The 18,861-nt window shown below is 35.2% G+C and overlaps 2 protein-coding genes across 4 annotated transcripts; one reads left to right on the top strand and one right to left on the bottom strand.

Annotated features, from left to right (window-relative positions):
- Positions 1 to 24: 24 nt before the first annotated feature.
- Positions 25 to 7,530, bottom strand: LOC116769193 (peptidyl-prolyl cis-trans isomerase FKBP4). 2 transcript variants are annotated; one of them, XM_061529490.1, is made up of 7 exons: positions 7,169 to 7,530; positions 5,022 to 5,164; positions 4,588 to 4,708; positions 3,850 to 4,242; positions 3,327 to 3,592; positions 3,024 to 3,134; positions 25 to 2,193 (listed from the first exon to the last, which is right to left on the bottom strand). In XM_061529490.1, exons 1-7 carry the CDS (start codon positions 7,368 to 7,370, stop codon positions 2,011 to 2,013), a joined length of 1,419 nt encoding a protein of 472 aa, XP_061385474.1. In that variant the 5' UTR covers positions 7,371 to 7,530; the 3' UTR covers positions 25 to 2,010. The 2 variants fall into 2 exon arrangements, with proteins under 2 accessions (XP_061385474.1, XP_032516112.2); XM_032660221.2 differs by having other exon boundaries at positions 2,130 to 2,193; positions 3,017 to 3,134; positions 7,169 to 7,529.
- A 3,500-nt stretch (positions 7,531 to 11,030) lies between these two features.
- LOC116769041 (BTB/POZ domain-containing protein 17) lies at positions 11,031 to 18,373 on the top strand. 2 transcript variants are annotated; one of them, XM_061528184.1, is made up of 13 exons: positions 11,031 to 11,351; positions 11,529 to 11,669; positions 12,563 to 12,742; positions 12,940 to 13,059; positions 13,787 to 13,920; positions 14,405 to 14,521; positions 14,737 to 14,849; positions 15,145 to 15,416; positions 15,835 to 15,927; positions 16,167 to 16,255; positions 16,349 to 16,441; positions 16,820 to 16,901; positions 17,834 to 18,373. In XM_061528184.1, the coding sequence occupies exons 1-13, from the start codon at positions 11,262 to 11,264 to the stop codon at positions 17,891 to 17,893; spliced, it is 1,584 nt and encodes a 527-aa protein (XP_061384168.1). In that variant the 5' UTR covers positions 11,031 to 11,261; the 3' UTR covers positions 17,894 to 18,373. The 2 variants fall into 2 exon arrangements, 1 of the variants encoding a protein (XP_061384168.1); XR_009753689.1 differs by lacking the exon at positions 17,834 to 18,373 and having other exon boundaries at positions 16,171 to 16,255.
- Positions 18,374 to 18,861: the final 488 nt, after the last annotated feature.

The following is an 18,861-nucleotide window of genomic DNA, read 5'->3' as shown; positions in this document are numbered from 1 at the left end:
GGTGTTGGGAAATTCTAAAATTAATTGAACACTTAGATGTTTATTATAATTAGAATCGTAACAACTAGGTTTACAATAAATGGAACAGATTTATATAAACGGACACACGATCGGTTTAAGACCGATGCCATACATTCCTGAACCGACCACAAGAGTACAATACAGAGATCCGAACGCATCACAAGTAAACATATATACCAGGCAGAACGAAACAAGTCCCTGTGACATCACAAATTAATTATGGTTCAGAGATCTTTATGATCAAATACATTTAAGTTGTAAAATATCTACGCCTTGGAATGAAAACTATTTCGATATATGTCTGGAGCACACTGAGGACGTTATTTCATTATATCTGGCAACACTAACATAGAGTCATACAACTAGCCTGACATGTTATGAGACACAGATAATGAAAACAAAACATTTTATACATAAATAAGTTACAATTTATATTTTATCTCAGTAAGTGTTCTAAAGATCACAGGTTTTAAGACTTAAAAAAATTATATTATAAGTACACAAGCAATTTCATCCAAACGCCTGAAATTTCTCAAAGTTAAAACTTGTCTAGACATTGGTTTACAGTTATATAGCATATGAGACACAGATTACAATATTGACTGATTTCCTACCACCTACTGTAAAGATTAAATGTATCATATAGACTATGTACAAAGAGCGAGACGGAACAACACACTATGGGAACGCTTCGTACAAGGCCGTCTCAAAACCGTTTCACGTGAAAATTGTTATGGAGTAAAACTAATTAATTAATTTAGTCTTATAAATAAGCTTTCTTTTCTATATTTTTTTAATTATTTTTTGCCGACCATAATGTATATAAAAAGGCATCAAAGCTGACTCGTGTTCAATGATGTGATTTTAGCACAAAACATCACTACAATTCAAAGCCACGGTACTAGAAAGTTTTTGGTACAAATGTTTAAGTATTACACATTTTTGAAATGCTAATAATGTTTTCATAAAGTTTGTCAAGTAATATTATGTATAATAAATAAATTAAAATTAAGCAATATAGTTTAAGGTGGTACAATTTTCGGGTTCCTTTTTTTTAAAGACACTTACCCGCTTGCCGCTGTCGAGTTATTGGTTGTATTACGATCTTTACACATCAGTTTACACAAAGATAAAAAAAAAGTTGCGCATACTGGCGCGTTTTCTGCCACATATCGCGAGATAACATTTTTATTTTTTTCCAATATCTTTTTACTTCTCACATAATCGTCTGTTATATGTTAAGGTAAAATTGATAACATTGTCATTACAGTGGTGAGTATCATTAATACTTATTTGTGGTTGTGATATAGTTGTGACCAGCTTATTTGACCACATTATATCGAGAGCACTTTTCGATGACGCCAAGTCCCTCCTTGCTGTCAACGAAAATCTACAGGAGCCTGTTGAATTCTGTACATTATTTTTTTCACGTTAGACGCTGTTTATACAACGATATTTAATTCTATTTAATGCAAGTAAATTACAAAAAAAAATGTATTTTTCTTATAAATGCATGTATTTTTTTAAGTTTTATTTATTAAATAAATTAATAACATAATTTTCAAAATTATATTTTTTTCTATTACACCTTATACTTTCACGTGTATGTGCGCAAAATTACAGAATATTTAGTTTTGAAATAAGCGCGGTACGGAGTTTTGGGACGAGTCATACGAGTTTCCCAGAGTGTGCGACGGCTGGTAAGGACATATATTATTATAATGATTACAACTCGTGAATATTTCTTTGGTTCCGCGACACGCCGCTAGCAACGAGCTTAGAATGAGCGACTGACTTGCTGTGTTTAGTTTGATGATGCAAAAACTAAGTGAGAATAGTGTCCACGGGAACGTACCTCCGGTAGGTAGTAGCCTGATCTGAACTTGCCTGGATGTGGACCCTATCTAGTAGTGAGGCTAGTACCTTGTATACACACGAGCTTTAACTATTAAACATATCCCCTCCGACCGCTCCACCGCCTGTGCTGGTTCACATGTTCTGGAACCTGCCGTCACCGTCTAGCATCAGTATGTTGGGGTTCTCCCTCTCGAAGTGAGTCGGTTTCCTCTCCCGCTCCCTCTCCGTCCACTCTCCCTCCCCTCCCTCCCCCGCCCACTCCCCCACCGGGCCGCTGTAAGCGTCCGCAGCGGCTTTAGCTCGCAGCCTCTCCACCTATAACACCAGCCCCGTATGTACCGACCATCATCACCACCTGTCTTTGTGATTCCCAAACAAAGTTAGCTGTGTGTGATATTTAGGTACCTTGTAGATAATTACATATAATTTTTATTTTTTCAACGAGTAAGAAATATTATAATAATAATTATTATAGTATAACAACACAACTGAGACTAATATTACACAGATGTTTTGTGGGTGTGCACAGAGATTTTGTGGTTTTAGGCAAAATATATCATTCAAACACACTTAGCGGCACAAAACCACTAATTCGATAGTTATATTTTTTTCACTCGGCCGTGGAAGAGTGATCAAAATAGAATACCTAGCTAAAAATATTTAAGCAATATAGCGGACAAAATTAACACTTTCTTTGCAACCGACGGCGCGGATATCAAGACGCAACATATCCGTAGATTTTTACAAACACACAAACAGTTCCTTGCTACTGCTAAATCACTTGTGTGTCGAGAATGACCAAGGAGTAGCGTCGCTTGGTCACGGAGCTTAATATTACTCTGAACATTTTCGACGGAGAGCGCTTTTCTAACACCAAATCCTATATCAGTCAGTCAAGGCCTGCTGCAGGCGGGCCGCGGGCAGCCCGTGTTCATCGCCCGTGTGCCGCGCGCCACGTTTACTGCTATATAGTTTTCGCCTCTACTTAATCAACTGCGTTACGAATAATTAAAACCGAGTATACATTGATAATTAATAATTTAAACTTCCGTAACGAAATCCGCTAAAATGTTTCCGGATCCGGTCATCTCGCGCGTCGGATACGGTGATAAAATGTAACAATAGCCGCTCAGCGAACCTGTTACCTCGGAGTCGTGTTTGGCGAACTTGTCGAACATGTTGGCGTACAGCAGCTTCTCCTTCTGCTTCTGCCTCGCGATCACCGACCTGCACACCTTGATCTGGTTCGCAGCCGCCTGGAGATATATTGAAATATATGAACACTGACAGTTATCGTCACACGTGTTGAGCTCGCTGGACAACCACCGCCGGCCGCCTCAGGCGAGCGCTACACTCCGGTTGCTATAATATAATGTTCTCTCCAACAATACATACTGGGTATATTTTAAAACTAATATTCTTTGAAAACTGTTTCTTAGCCTTAGTACCTTATTTTCGGGCTCAGCTTGCACGACCTTCTCGAAGTCTTGGAGCGCTTTCTCCGCCTCCTCGATGGCCAGTAGAGCCTGGCCCCTTCTAAACAGACCCTTGACGTTCTTGGGGTCGAACTTGAGGGCCTTGTTGGCGTGGTCGTTGGCGGGGTAGAAAGCCGACACCTTCAGATACACCAGGGCCAGGTTGAGATGAACCGCCAGTAGGAGTCTCTTACCAGCGTTGCGGTACTCGGACTTCTGGGTGATGTCGTCTACCATGTCTGGAACACATTCATTATTTTACTATGCGCTATTAAAGCTAGTTGCAGCTCATTACAATAGTGTACCAAAGAAAATCGTCTATTTAAATTAGATCGCGACAGTTGTGAATCAAAAAAATGTCGTAATAATTATCAAGTCAATAGTAATGTTGACACCCGGGACACAGCTCGCTGTGAATATTTTTAAAACCTTTAATTGTATTTCCAGAGTAATCCTAACGGTTTCTCTGCTTCTCGTGGACGCGTTGGTGACTCACCTTCCAGCAGAGTACAGACTTTCTTATACTTCTTGATGGCCATCTGGTACTTGTTATCTTTGAAGTAATTTGTGCCTTTCTCTTTGCATATCTTCGCTTGCTGGACTCTCTCGTCGGCGCTCATCGCCCACGGCTCCTTGGCCTTCTCGAAGCTGACCAGTTTCACGGTATACTCCACTACAGCGTTCGGGGGAACCCCCATTTCCGAATTGCCCTCGGACATGAAGGCATATTTCGGCTGTATAGTCAATATGGACTTTTCGCTGAGATTGAATTTCTCTATGGCCCGTTCCAGTCCGTGGCATATATTAATTTCAGCGCCCTCCCCCAACACAAAGGAAACCGTACGGTTGTCGAACACGGTCCCGTCCGTAAGCTTTCCTTCCAGTTCCACTAAAATATATTGAATTATTAAATATTTATGTCTATGATACATTATTATTTTTCTTTATAAAACTATTAATATTATTGCGTATACGTGAACCTTCCATCACAATATTCTCATCTCATATATTCTTAACTTATCTGGCAAAGTTAAAATTGTATAAATTTTTACCTGACATTGAAAAGTATCATTTAATATTATATAAGTATTTATATTTTATATGCAAATATATATCATAGTATTTGTATATATTAGGTCCTTACTTTTAATGTTTATTCATAATAAAAATATTTTGCCAAATCTAAGAGCTAATGTCAGAGAAATTAATAACTCAGTATAGGACTGTCCCTCACCAGTAACAGCTGAGCCATCGTTGGGACAGTCTCGCCCTGTGCCCTGTTCCACCACATATCTCAGGATACCCTTGTTCTTGTTAGGGCTCAAGTCTTCCAGCTTCCAATCCAACACCTCGATCTGTCGATGATTAAATAGATGTCATTATACTATGACAAAACTACGACTATTTTTGGCTATTACAAGTATGGCTTATACGACACGCAATACGCAGACTTGTTTATATCTTAAACTTCTGTTAGAGTCGAGTTACATGTTATAGTAATCAATAATTGGTATGTAAATTTCTTCTTTCAATACTTATACAAAATATGTTACAATCTGAGTTACAATGCTGAATCCTTTATATGAAAAATGTTCTAAATGTTTTAAGCTTTCCGTCAACATACGTACACCCTGCAGCGCGGGTTGTAACGAGTAACATGTGACTTACCTCGAACTGCAGCGTCTCGTTGGGCGGTATCTTGGGCGGGTTGCCCTGCTCGCCGTAAGCGTATTCCGGTTGACAGATCAACATCGCGACCTCGCCCATCTTCATAGTCGCAACGCCTTCTTCCCATCCCTTTATCACCATATCTATATAACAATATATATTTCTTTAATGAAATCTAAGACCTTCGCGAGTATACATTTAAATTATTCTCATCGCGTCTGTCCGTGATCACGGTTGCTCCTAAGTAGCCGAAACGTCGGGAGTATGTAGTTTAAAAATAATAAAATAAGGAGTAGTAATCCGAAAATATCCTTTTAATTAAAATTTTCTTGTCTTAATTATTTTCCTGTTTCTTACCTTTCTTACGTTTCTTTATATTTAATTTAAATAAAACGAAGGATAGTCATTTCGTTTGAATTAGAAAAAAAAAAATTATTAATTACAGACGGACTTATTCTGTAATTAAGTACAAAGTTTTGACTCAATGTTCAATTCATCAAGATAAAGTTATTAAAAAAAAAAAAAACTCTTTGGTATAGAGAAAGTCTTTCTTTTTGTTTGTTTTAATCAAGCTGAAGGACTAAAATATACATAACATAAATAAATCCATAAACAAAAACTAGTATTTAATTTTAAAAAAAAACACGGCTCCTATTATATAACATACAGTTATCAGGAAACAAGATAATAACTGATCATATTGTGGTTAGGAAGTGGTTTTATAAACATTAACCATATATAACTAAAAACAAAAAAATATTTACTAGACATTAAATTAAATTTAAGCGAAGTTTACAAGTTTTTTGTGGGAATAACTTAAATGAACAATGAATTGTAACATTTGTAACATCTTAGCCAGTTAATGTTCAAGCATGTTATATATAATGGATGTGTGTGTGTGTGTGTGTGTAGTATTCAAAGAGGTATAGCAAGCACGCACACAAACACACACACAAGCACAGATTTATAAGTAATTTAATATTAATATTCGAATTTTAATACTTTCATTAAAATACAACTGTATATGTTAAGTTTGGAAACAATTGTATTTCACAGACTATATCTACATACAAAGGTTCTAGTGTATGATATCTGTGTAGTTCTATAATATTTGGGACATAAATTTCATGACTTTCAATGAATCGAGATTAAAAGTTCTGTATAATAAATCTAATAAAATCACATACTATTTATAATGTTGAGTAGCGAGACTAAATGACCGAGCTTCATAATAAAGTGATCTACCTACAAGGCTATGTTGTGTTTGATAATATACTGTGAATAAATAATGTCTAACGCTTTATAGATGCTCGAAGCATACCTATATTTAAAAACGGTATGGGCAAATCTTACACCACATATAAATAAATAATAAATTTTACCCATGTTTTAGGTAAATTTTTAGTATAAACAAACTTTTGGTTACTTTTATGAAAAAAATTATTTTATAATGGAATAAATTCAACAATTTGCTGATTCCAGAGAAACTGTGAAAATGGGATCATTCAAATATGTTATATTAGATCTTGGTATTGGAATTTCTTTTAGTTTTTCATCAAGTATAATGAATTTGATTAATATATCGGAAACCGCGGGTGTCCACTTCGACCACTAGCAAGTTTGGCGCATTACAGAGACTGGGATCTGAAGATGATGACTGATGATGAAAATTTATCTTTCACAGCATATCCATATCTCTTTTATGTAAAACATATTAAAGATAAATGTATCAAAGGCTTAGAAACAATAATAATAGAATACATTTAAATTGTAACAGTTCACAAATATGACTTGTGTGTGAATATTATTAAGAATTCACTCAAAACCTTTTATTCGTTAACATTTCAACCCAATAATATTGTGATAAATTATAGGATAATTCAAAATGTTCATCTAAAATTTAAGCAGAATATCCAGAGTATATAAATTTAAATTGCAAATCATAATATGGTGGACTAAAATTTTATATTGTTTGAAATATGTATTACTATTGTCTTTATTATCTAAATTTTATATTTGTTTATTTTAAACCCGACCTTACTAATGAATGTATGTACTAATTTTATTCAGAAAGAAATTACAAGTTATCGATTAAAATCTGAATTTATGATAAACTACGAAGAATTTTCATTAACGTGGTTAAATACCTTTGCCGAGTTGAAATTCAAATGGTTCATTTCTGTCCTTGCTGGAATCAAACTTGGTTCCATCTAGAAGTGTTCCAGTGTAATGCACGATCACCTGGCATCCCACGTTCGGAGTTTCAGTGCCTTTGCCTTCCTTAATAATTCTTTTCAGAACTCCACCATCTTGGGCTTTAGTGATATCAACTCCTTCCTCCACAGTCATCTTAGACGTTTAAATACTATCGTTTGTAGTAGAGACAAATAATAGAAGTCGTCTATTCACAACTGCAATTTTCTCGAAAAAAAGAGACCTCGAACGCCCGTACCGGGTCCTGTCAGAATTCGAATGCGGCCTGCGGGCTGAACTCTGAAGCGAATGAATTTGAATGACTTGTAACTTGACAGGAATATTCTGGATGAAACAAACGGATAACCTGACCTAAAAATTCAATACTAAAAAATCTGCGAATTGCAGTTTTCCATTAAAATTTCTTAAATATTATTTTCTTAATATTTATGTCAAACCTGCTTATTATTAAACGTTCATGATGACATGTTGATTTGTATTAAAAACGCTAATACTCTCTATTATTTAAAAAATAATATAAATTTTGGTAATTGCATTTGATGTTTTAGAATTACTATGTCATATATATTTTTTCTGATATTGTACCTAATTTATGAACCGTTACACACGTACTTGCCTGAAATTCCTTCCCTTTTGCATTGTCCGAGGAACGTTTCGAAATAACATGTGAAATCGTAAGCCTTGCTTAGCCCAAAAGTGAGGAAATATTTTTCTATTATCTGAAATGTTCTGCTCTGTAAGCGTTAAACAGAAACAGAAATTCTTTGTTTATAAAAAAAAATGGCGGTGGTATACCGTTTAAATTGAATAAGAACTGTTTGCATCGAATATTTTTTATTTAAAACACCACCTCCAAAAATAGTGCTATATATAAACTTTATTTTAGACTAAAGTCAAATGAAGCCTAGTGAGGCTGCTAAATTTTCTGTGTTTTTATACATGCAGTGGACTATGGGATTGCTGATATAGGCTACCTTTTATGCCGACACCGAATCCCATTTCCGATCCCAACACTACAAGGGTGAAAGCATGAAGTATTATTCGGGTTCAGTGGCCGTAGTGGCAGAGAACAACTCTGATGTTCACGCGGACGGAGTCGCGGGCAAAAGCTAGTATACAATAAATTTACACCTTTTTTTTGCTTTTAATACTGGATGCGGCCGTAAGCTCGACTCCTGGATACTCATCAAACATACTCATAACTTTCATAGACAATCTCATTTTATTACCTCTTATCGTCCCAATAAGATCATGATATACCTAGGTTAGAGATGGGTCCCAAAATTCGGTCGAACATACTTATTCTGTATGTTTGGCATACATTCTATTTTCCTATTCGGGCGAATATCCAAATAGTATAATTTTATTCAATTAGTTGTTATACACTCAGTAGCTCTTTAAAATTAGCCACTAAGGATCGCTTAAACTTTGAAGATTTATTGTACTGGTAGTATCAAAAATGTATAATGGCATAGCCGGTATTTTTCAGAAGTCGTTGGCACTTATAAAACTTACTATTTCATCCAGTTGTGACGTCTTGTCGAAGCCAAAATTAACCGAATAATTCGGTCGAATTATCGATTCGGTATATGTTAGAACGAATATTCTTATTCGGTCAAACATATATTCGAGGCATCTCTTATATGGATTTTTAGAAACATCTTTTCGATTAATTACTATAGAACAAAATTCAGTAAATGAATTATATCTAAGTTTATTAATTTGCTGCGACCGTGATTTTAAACTACTGAAACCATTAAAAATAAACAAAATTTCCATGATAAAATTCCATGTAGCTCATGTCCGTCCTTAGCTCATCAACTATCTTTCAGACTTCCTGGGAAAAAAAATTCTAGAATATCATTTTGATGAAAGTATTATATATTTTCATGTGTGTTTAGGAAAATTCTGATATTTTTATTTTCCAAAAAATTTTAAGTTTATTTATATGAATTTTGTATCATTGTTTAGTTATAATAATAAAAAGTTCGCAAGATTCGCAACACATTTTATTTACATGTTAAATAATAAATATTCAGTCTTCACATGTTTTTAAAGAAACGGCTTCATTAAGACAGAAAACTTACAAATCTTTTTTTTAATTTACACCTACTTGGTTATATAATGTTTCAATTTAATTGAAATATCATGAAATTATTTGAAGTTTTAAGAAAATTACTGTTTGTAAGTGACTTAGAACAGTATGGTACAGGTAAGCACTGCTTCACATAAAGCGCTGTAACATTTTGTAGTATATAGATAAAAAATTATTAACTAATGGACACTTCCACACCATTTTGAACCAAATATTGTTTATTAATCAAGTTAATCTTACAAAACAAAAATTATAACATTTTTCCTATTTGAGAAAATCTCTTGTGGTCTAAGTACTTATTTCATTTTTAAATTCTTACTTTATTAAACAATTACTTATCTGTCACAGCTTATACTTTTACACACAAAAAAATTAATGATTTTGGCTGTAAGAATTGAGCAAGATACTGATCCAGAAAACTTATAAAACCTTCATGAAGTAAATTTCAATGTATCAATAAATATTTATATAATAAATTGTTCATATTGGAGTAATGGTTGTTACGAAAAGTGACACCATAAATATCATACACTTAAAAAAAGGAATAAGTATTATTTAAATATAAAGATTTTCTTACATATGAAAACAAGACTGGCAATGTTTAATATTTCAAATTAAATCACATAGATTATTTACATTTAATATTTAAGTACCTAGACATATACTATAAACTTAGTGTATGTATTTGTTTTTGGTTCTCCACGAGTAAATTATACAACCTATAAGAATTCACATCCTACAATAATTAAGTCCTGAAACATCTGGAAATACACTTGTCCACATAGAATCTCCGGTTATTAATATTCTGACTAAGAAGCTTCGTTCCATCAGGATATTCAAACTCATCCGACCCATCACAGCAGTCACAGATGCCATCATTGACTTTGTTCGATGGAATGCTGAACACATCACTACCCTTGCTAAATTGGGTATCGCAGTAAAATATCCCATTAGGGCAAGCTGTCGTACTGGGCTCATCTGACCCATCCTCACAATCACAAAAGTCATCGTTTAATTGTTCAATGGGTATTTTCTGGTGGGATGTGAGACAGGAGAACTCATTGTTGGAATCCGGTCGGTATTCTTTCACGTTTCTGAAATACACACCTCGTATAATGCCGTGGATGTTTATATATTTATCTCGCTTGGTACGAGTTTGCACGTAATTTTTAACACGATCGTAATCTAGAACTGGTACCACTTTATGACCAATATCAGCCGATGATATGGTAAGAAAGAAATATAATTGATATAGTATAAAACAAGATGCTATACACGATGTTAGGATTATAACGTTTTTCTTTTTTTTAAGACCCATTATTATAGTATTTACTTATCTAATAACTAAGCAACTGATATTATGACGCTAATCAAATCCTTATTATATAATTTTTAACAATAAGATTTCAGGAATATTAAAGTTCGGCACAATTGAATTTTTTGTTACAATAGTAAACAAATGAACAGACTACTGAAATAAAATTTAAAATACTAATAGTTTTTATGTAAGTTTAATTTTCGGATTTTTTTTATACTGTTAATTGTAAAAAACCTGTGTTAAATAACTTGTCTCCAAAATAAAAGAATAAATTATTTTTAACTGGCTCTCACTGTTACGTGATATTTGATTTTTGTTTTTTTCTTTATCTATATCTATTGTCAAATTTGACATATCAACTGATTGTATTTAATAGCTATACATAGTACCTACATATGTGTTGACTATCGTAATTTGTTGTAGCAAAATAAAAAAATAATTTTAAGTTATGAACATTTTTCTTCCAATAAATGAATTGGTTACAAATATTGGTTGTAAAAATGTCATATACAGCTTGACTCTTTATAAAAAATTGTGATAATACAAGTTGCATAATTTTATGCTTAACTCTTTCGTTTCTTAACTTAATACTATGCTCGCTTAACAAAATAATATGAGTGCAATGGATTATTTAACAGTGGATTCTGCTTCTACATCCTTGGTTCAGAGCAAAGATGAAGAGACTGACAATGATGATCTTGAAGTAAATAAACATTAAGCTTACTAAACATTCTGTCTCTTAAATTGATATTAAACAGTTACGACTCAGAAAAACCATTTTATACGAATTAAATACATTTTATTATTTTATATATATTTAACATTTGTCTGTTGATGTAAAATAAATGTTACAGTAACAACCAAATGAATATGATTTTAGGTGGACAACTCAAAAAGTGTTTTGCTCAAGATTGCCACACTTTATGCTGAACAGTTGATGAGCGACCTTATTCTGGAGGTGGCTGGTGTCAGCTATCCGGCTCATAGGCTCATTCTGTGTGCTAGTAGTGAAGTGTTCCAGGTTTGATTTTTTTATATTACCATAACAACTTAATCATGCATTATATCCTTCCACCTGATGACCCACATTTGAATTTTAAGAGTTTAATTATTGTTATTTAATATCTATTTCAACTTAATTTGACATTAAAATTAGAGGCCTTTTTTTCTTGAGCATAGTTATGTAGGTTTTTTGTACATCTTGCTTAAAGATATATCGCTAGAATGGTGTGTGCAAAGGCAAGATTATACTATAAAAATTCTATTGATATTGAAGATAGAGGTATATATACATAGTCTTTTCTGGTTGTTGGCAAAGGCCTTGTGGCATGAGATGCTTCACACAGCAGTTGGTGGAAAGGATTTAACTTTTTATCAGTGTTGACACTTAGTCCAATCCCAGTGTAAATAAAACAATGTGCTTTTTGTGCAAAATGTTTGTATTTATTAAAGTGAGTACTTACTAAGTTTATTCAATATGACGTTATGGAATTTTAGATTTGTCTCTGTTTACATTTGTTATTTAAATTTAATCTATTGACATATTTGCCTCTATGAGTTCATGGGTTAAAATCAATTTTCTTTTAAAATCAATATTTCATTAATTGGATTGATTTAATAAAAGTAAAAGTAGGTAATTTGTAGGTAATTTTGGAAAGATTTTTTTTTTTATTAATTTAATTATTATTTTAAACACTAAATAATTTTAACAAAAATTGTAATTGAATACAATGTTTTAGTCATTGAATTAATATGTGTAGTAATGTCTGATTATACTTACTATAATTGTGTGATAGCAATGTCTTACAACAGTATTGATCAGGTGTCAAATTAGTTTTACCACTTTTTTATTTAATTTTATTCAAATGACGGTACTTTAGGGTTGCCAGTATAATAACATGTTATTGATCACAGATAATGTTAATGAATCGTGAATGGAGTGAGTGGCGTGAGAGTCGTATAGTTCTTCAAGAGACTCCATCAGCGGTGGCGGTGTTCCCGCACTTCCTGAAGTACTTCTACACGGGACAAATCAAGATATCATACACATCGGTGTTGCCAGTACTGTCGCTAGCTGATAAATATAATGTTAAGGTAAGAATTTTGATTACAGTAATACAAATGTAATTATTTTAAAAAATTAAATCAATGCAATGAAATGGCTGTCAACTAAAGTATATATAGATACATATTTATTTATTAATCAATAAATTTTTAAAGTATTTCACATCAAGATATGCTTTTTTTTCTTCTCTAATTAAGATTATTTTCTTATTCTATACCTTGTATAGGACCTTGTGAATCTGTGCTTGGAGTACATGTCCCAGCACATAGCTCAAGCTGCTCGACGTGGCCGCCTTATATCCTGGATGCAGTACACTATGGCATGCGGACATAATGAGGTGGCTAAGGCAAGTTGCGCACATATAAAACTTGCCATAAATTCTGTTATCTAGAACTATACATTTTTATTGTATGTAACATATATATAGTTTATTCAGCTTGGTCTTCATTGGCTGAAATACGGTCCTTTAAACATTGACGTCACTTAGCTGTTGATTAGTTATTACTAACCGGAATAAAATAGAGTTGGGAGACAGGCCCTGGTAGAGATGGCTAATTAGACATTCCAAGCAATTACCGAATGGGGTGATATAAAGCTTTTTACTTTAAAGATCCAAAAATCAGATTATATCTTTTTACTTATTGTTTAGACAGAACCGCCTTCGGTTCCTGGCTGTCGAAGTGTCCTCGCATTTTAAATTGTTGAGGTTCTTTCAGTCAAAGGTTAAGGTACAGTCAAGGACACTTGGTGTCTTGGCCAAGGTATGGCAAAACCTCCCCGCATTACAGCTTCTTTGTCTCTACGAAGACAAATCCGGTCGTATGTGAAATACTGCTGTCACGTTTGGTCAGGTGCTAGAGAATGTAACCTTGAGGGTTTTGACTTTGTGGAGAGTCTGAATTATACTCAGAATCGTAAATTGAGAACTTACTGTTGTATGAATAAAGTAATATTTTGTTTGAGTTTCAGAACAGACAATTCGTTTATAAAGCCGTCGCTGTTAAACCGATTATCATTCAGTACAATATCTTGTAACTAAAATAATAAAGACATTATATAAATAAATTCTCCAGGCGTGTGTCCGCTTCGTGAAATGGAACGTTGAATGGGTGGTGGAGGGAGAGCTTGGGGAGCTGGAAGACGACTCACTGCTGCTGTTGATGGACCAGAGCGACCTGGTGCTGCATAACGAGATGGCGCTCTACCAGTGTGTACTAGCTTAAAATGTATCAGGGTGCTAATATATGTGTATAGTCATAGTTAACATAGAAAGTTATTATCACAACTTGTTCACACTCCTCTAGTTGATCGAAAATGTTTGTACCTATATATAAGTTAAATTGTATAAGGATGCTAGGCAATAATTACTACAGACACTAGACTAGGTTTAGCTTTTAAAATGTATATTGTATTTGGTTTGTCTTATAAGTCTAGTTTACTAGACGCCAGCTTTAGTATTTTATGCCAAGAGGACTGTTCAAATCAGTTTCTTGTCAGTGAAACGGTGTTCCAATATTTTTAGTAAAATTGTCTGTAAGTAATTCAATTTGTTTGCCGAACTAAACTTCTTTCACATTTTCAAATGTTGCCATGTTGAAAAACATTATATATTTTTCTACGTATTGAAATAAATTTAGCATTAAACATAATTTAAACATTAACATTAACATTGACATGTTACGAATTTCCAGGTTGGTGGTACGCTGGTTGAATAAGCAGAAGGAGCGTCTCCAGTCTACAGATGTACCGGAACAAGATGTCAAGTTGCACTTTGACTCGCTCATAGTAACTGTTTTCTCACATGTCAGGTGAGATATTAAGTAACAACAGTACATACACACACTACATGATCACATATTACTATAAGAATATCCTCATATTACAAACTTAATTCATTTGTTTCTGTTATGTTCATTTTATTAAAATTATTCATATACAACCACTTCATTATTTTTATATATGTATATCAAAATTGTCAAGGATTTTTTTTTGTTATTTTACATATGCTGTGATGATATTTCAGGTTTCCGATGATGTGTCCGAACCAATTGGCTAAGTTGTTGCTGTGTCCGCTCACTCAAGAACATAAGGAGTTTTTCATGGAGAGAATGGCGATCGCCATGAGTTACCAGTCAGGTAAGGAATCTCTGCATGCAATCATAGTTCATTAGTTTTGAACAGTAAGTAATATATGTGATAATTACTATATTCTGAGGTTAAAATTATATTCTGTTATACATACAAATGAAAGCCAAGATAATTGTATTGTTGTGGCTTCAAATCAAATCTGATTATGAGTTGTTAATCGAAAAGACTGAGATGACTATCCGATATCAAAGTTAAGATTGAACATTGTAATTGACTGAAGCCCTAGTGAAATTATATGTATTTATTGTTTTATATTTTAAATCACAATACGTGTTCCCATAAGGTCAGTACGAGCGTATAGCTGAAATCCAGCAGTCCGAGGCTGGTAGGATGTTGTTCACGCCCCGTCTCTACACTGAGGATATCTGGGGTTCCGTACTGGCGGTGGACAACTTCCACTCTCTCCCCTGTTATCACACCAGGACCTTCATATTCTCCACCAGACCCACCATCGCTGACGTCACGGACAAACTCACCGAGTGGACCGTGGACCTGTACCCTAAGGGCGTCTGGTTTAAGAAGAGCATGCTCATTATGTGGGCGGGCAATTATGATGTTAGTAGCCTATTGTATATATGTTGCCATACAAAATATATACTTATGGATTATTTGATATAAATATATTCACATTTTATGTTACATACTGTATTTATCAGTCAGTGTCTGTGTTACTCTTATTTGTTAGCTAATTCTTTGTATATTCCGTAAAAATCAGTCACTAGCTTTCTCATAAAAAAATTGAAATCCATAGCACACGGTAACCGTTTAACTTTAAGTGAGACGTGAGCTCGTTTGATATTGACGTGTCATCCGAAAATTATATACTTCTATCGATTTCACCATCAAATTTTATGTCAATGAACCTTTGAATCATATTTGGAAACGCCAAAAACTAACAGAGAGAGAGAAAAATAATAATATTTGATTTAATTTAGCTTCATTCGTGTTGTGAACATGCTGTGTAATCCCCCAGGTACCTGAGGTGGTGCTGCGCACAGTTCGCATCTCCATCACGTGTCAGAACGTCCCCGAGCGAGCCTCGCACGATCCCGACGTGAGGGTCAAGGTAGGGCTTACAGTATTATATGATTGTATTGCTGGAGACACACTGCTCTCTCAACACATGATAATATCTTTTTATTTTCCATATAATTTGGATATTAAAGTCATAAGTATATTTATAAATATCGTCTCAGATTTAAAAGTAATTAGTACACAGGAGAGAGAGTTTTGAATAGTGCTATTAGTTGTAACACATATCTGCCTCCGACTTGCGTTGTGTATGTGATGTTTGTGGACCGCCAGATAGGTATACTGGTGTGGGGAGTACAGAACGGCGTGGAGCACGTGGCCTCCGTGGTGGAGAGAGTGCACAGGTTCTCAGCGCAGAACAGGTGATGATATTAATAACATATATATCTAGCGTTTAGTTAAAATATATTTTTTTTTATTTCTACGCCGTGTTAATATTTAAACATGTTTTTTAGGGTACTTAATATAGACGGTGCGCTGGACTTCGACGAGCTGAACAGTCCGCTGTACCGACCCGCCGCGCCGACGAACACGCCTAAGGCTGGCGGGTAACACACTAATTTTATCCTTATATCAAATTTTAGATTAAATTACTCTATTGACGTCTCCGAGTCCATTCCCGAGATTATTTTTGACATTGAAGAAGCAACAGAGATATTTTTATTTCTTTGTTTATCTTATTAATATAGATTTAATTTTTGCTTTGTCCGATATGTAATAATTTTTCCTTACAAAGTTGTGCTGATGATGGCTTACTGTGACACTAGAACTAAACTGTACCTCCACACTTAGCGATGCATCACGGACGTAAAGAAAAATACATTGTTCGTTCTGAAACCGACGTTATGTGTCAAGAGCTGGCAAATCTTATATTTTTGTAAGTCTGACTTAACTTAGTAAAGTGTATTTATTGTATTCTGTAACAGCCAGCGGTGTCCGAAGTGTTCCGACAACTGTGAGGTGTCTCAGAAGACTCACCTGCTGGGACCGGCCGCCGATCAGCTGAGGGTGAGGAGGGAGGGGGGGAGTAAGGAACTGATTAGATTAGTACAGGGAGAGGGGAGGAGAGGGAGATGGAGGAGTAGAAGTTGCCTAATTATGCTATGGACGCTTTGGGAAATATCTTTGGCGTGTGGCTTTTAGGGAGCCAACTCCAGTGTGCCGTGGGTGTGGTTGCGCTGAAGACACGGCGCAACACGAGGAGTGTCCATCCTGGGCAACGAGCAAGCGTCGTCGCTAAAATAGGGGGCGACTTATCATTTGCGGCAAGCGGTCCTCTCCTTTTGCGAAACCGTCACGGCGCAAAAAGAGCCAGCGGAACGGCTGAGGGAAAACTACCCAATGTCTAGCCAACAACACCGCGGGAGAGTCGGGCGTAGCCGGCTCGCTCACGACCGCCGCCCTCCTTAAGGAGGGGCCGGTGCGGCAGACACGGGGAGTGTGCCATCCCGCTTCGACGAGGTCCTTGAGACGGGTGGCGTGCCGTACCAAGGCTGGCACGCCTCTGGAAGCCACTACAAACCCATCTTGCGTTAAATTCGCGATCGGATAGCCATAGTTGGAGACCGCGGGCTGAGTCAACGCGTTACCGCAGCCTCCCTCACCTTTGTGGCGAGGAGGAATTACGCTGGTTTCTTAGTGGGTAGACTGGGCGCATTATACCCGGGAGCCCCACATAATCACAGCTGCCCTTCCTCGGCTGAATAGTATGCGAAAAGCATTTTTCTAGCGTCGCCAAAAAGTAATGCCTAATTATGTTATTAAAAAAGGGTGGAGGCGAGATTAAGAGATGGAGAGAGGGAGAGGGAGTAAAGATGGAAGTAATTAGTAGACAGGGGGGGGGAGGACTTAGTGAAAGATATAAAAGTAGAGCAGGTTAAATTAAGTATATTTATTTATAAATTATAACAGTCGATATAACTAATGCTTTCGACTTCCAGATCCAAGTGGTGATAGTGCCCCTGACTGATTTCTGTGACGTCAGCGACACCCGCGGATGACACAGGCGGCACACGAGGGCGGCACACAGCACCGCGCGTGCGGCCGCCGTCGCCCGCTCGAGGTAACGAGCCCACACACGGACTGTCAGATATATTTTAATATATACGTTAATATTTAGTTGGGTTTGATATAGACGTGATCTGTGTGAACTGTGTGATGCTGGTGAGTGCGTCTACGTGTTACTCTCATACGGTCGTTATAAAAATAATGCATATGCGACCAACTCAATGTATGCCTTATCATATTATGTAACAATCGATTTAAATAACCATGTATCAGTCGCTACGGACATAACTTTAGCATATTTTTCGTTTAAGCATCATTTGTTTTTGTGTTGTCAGTTTGTTTGTTGAGACAGCATCATACTTTCAATGAAAGGTCAGCGTGTGACCGCCTACAGATGCTATGGTGACTATACTGCTGTCTGTATAGAGTGCAATATTGTTTTTATCTATTGTTGAATTAAATGTTTTAAATAATTTTTTCTTATTTTTTATATACTTTAGATGAACACACTACATGAACCTTAGTTGTGTAATTTATTTAGGATTTACATAACAAGAAAAAAATGTATTAATGGATGTTGAAGTTTATGATAAAAAAAAATAAATACAAATGATTATTTGCATATTATATCTTTTAAGGATTTTTGTTTCAATATAGGGACATAGTGGAGCAAAACATGAGTACGCCCAGCTAGCAATTCTTAGCACATTACAGGATTTAAAAATTTTTAAGTTGAAGAAAATAACTGCTTTATATTTTTGTTCGGTCGACACTCGAGAAGTGAAGTCTAGCTTTGGTTTGACGAAAAACGTCTCTTGAATTATGTCCTTAGTTTTCATAGTTAAGCCCGGTGTTAGATCATGTAAAATTGCCACACACTATAATAGAGCGAAAAAACCTTAAATAGTTTAACTGAATGTATATTTTAACAGTTAAGTATAAATTAATCATTCAGTTAAAC

The sequence above is a fragment of the Danaus plexippus genome, chromosome 5 (genome assembly GCF_018135715.1).
Source record: "Danaus plexippus chromosome 5, MEX_DaPlex, whole genome shotgun sequence".
Classification (NCBI taxonomy): domain Eukaryota; kingdom Metazoa; phylum Arthropoda; class Insecta; order Lepidoptera; family Nymphalidae; genus Danaus; species Danaus plexippus.
The sequence above is the reverse complement of the archived record's forward strand: the minus strand, read 5'-3'. Positions and strand labels throughout refer to the sequence as shown.

Excerpts from the sequence above, each read along its gene's own strand:
- LOC116769041 (XM_061528184.1), top strand. The coding sequence starts at position 11,262 with ATGAGTGCAATGGATTATTTAACAGTGGATTCTGCTTCTACATCCTTG. Across the intron at positions 12,743-12,939 it reads CTGATAAATATAATGTTAAG|GACCTTGTGAATCTGTGCTT; the intron begins GTAAGAATTTTG and ends TACCTTGTATAG. Across the intron at positions 16,442-16,819 it reads AACACGCCTAAGGCTGGCGG|CCAGCGGTGTCCGAAGTGTT; the intron begins GTAACACACTAA and ends ATTCTGTAACAG.
- LOC116769193 (XM_061529490.1), bottom strand. The coding sequence starts at position 7,370 with ATGACTGTGGAGGAAGGAGTTGATATCACTAAAGCCCAAGATGGTGGA. Across the intron at positions 3,135-3,326 it reads AAGCTGAGCCCGAAAATAAG|GCGGCTGCGAACCAGATCAA; the intron begins GTACTAAGGCTA and ends ATATATCTCCAG. Across the intron at positions 2,194-3,023 it reads TCGCCAAACACGACTCCGAG|GTGGAGAGGCTGCGAGCTAA; the intron begins GTAACAGGTTCG and ends CTGGTGTTATAG.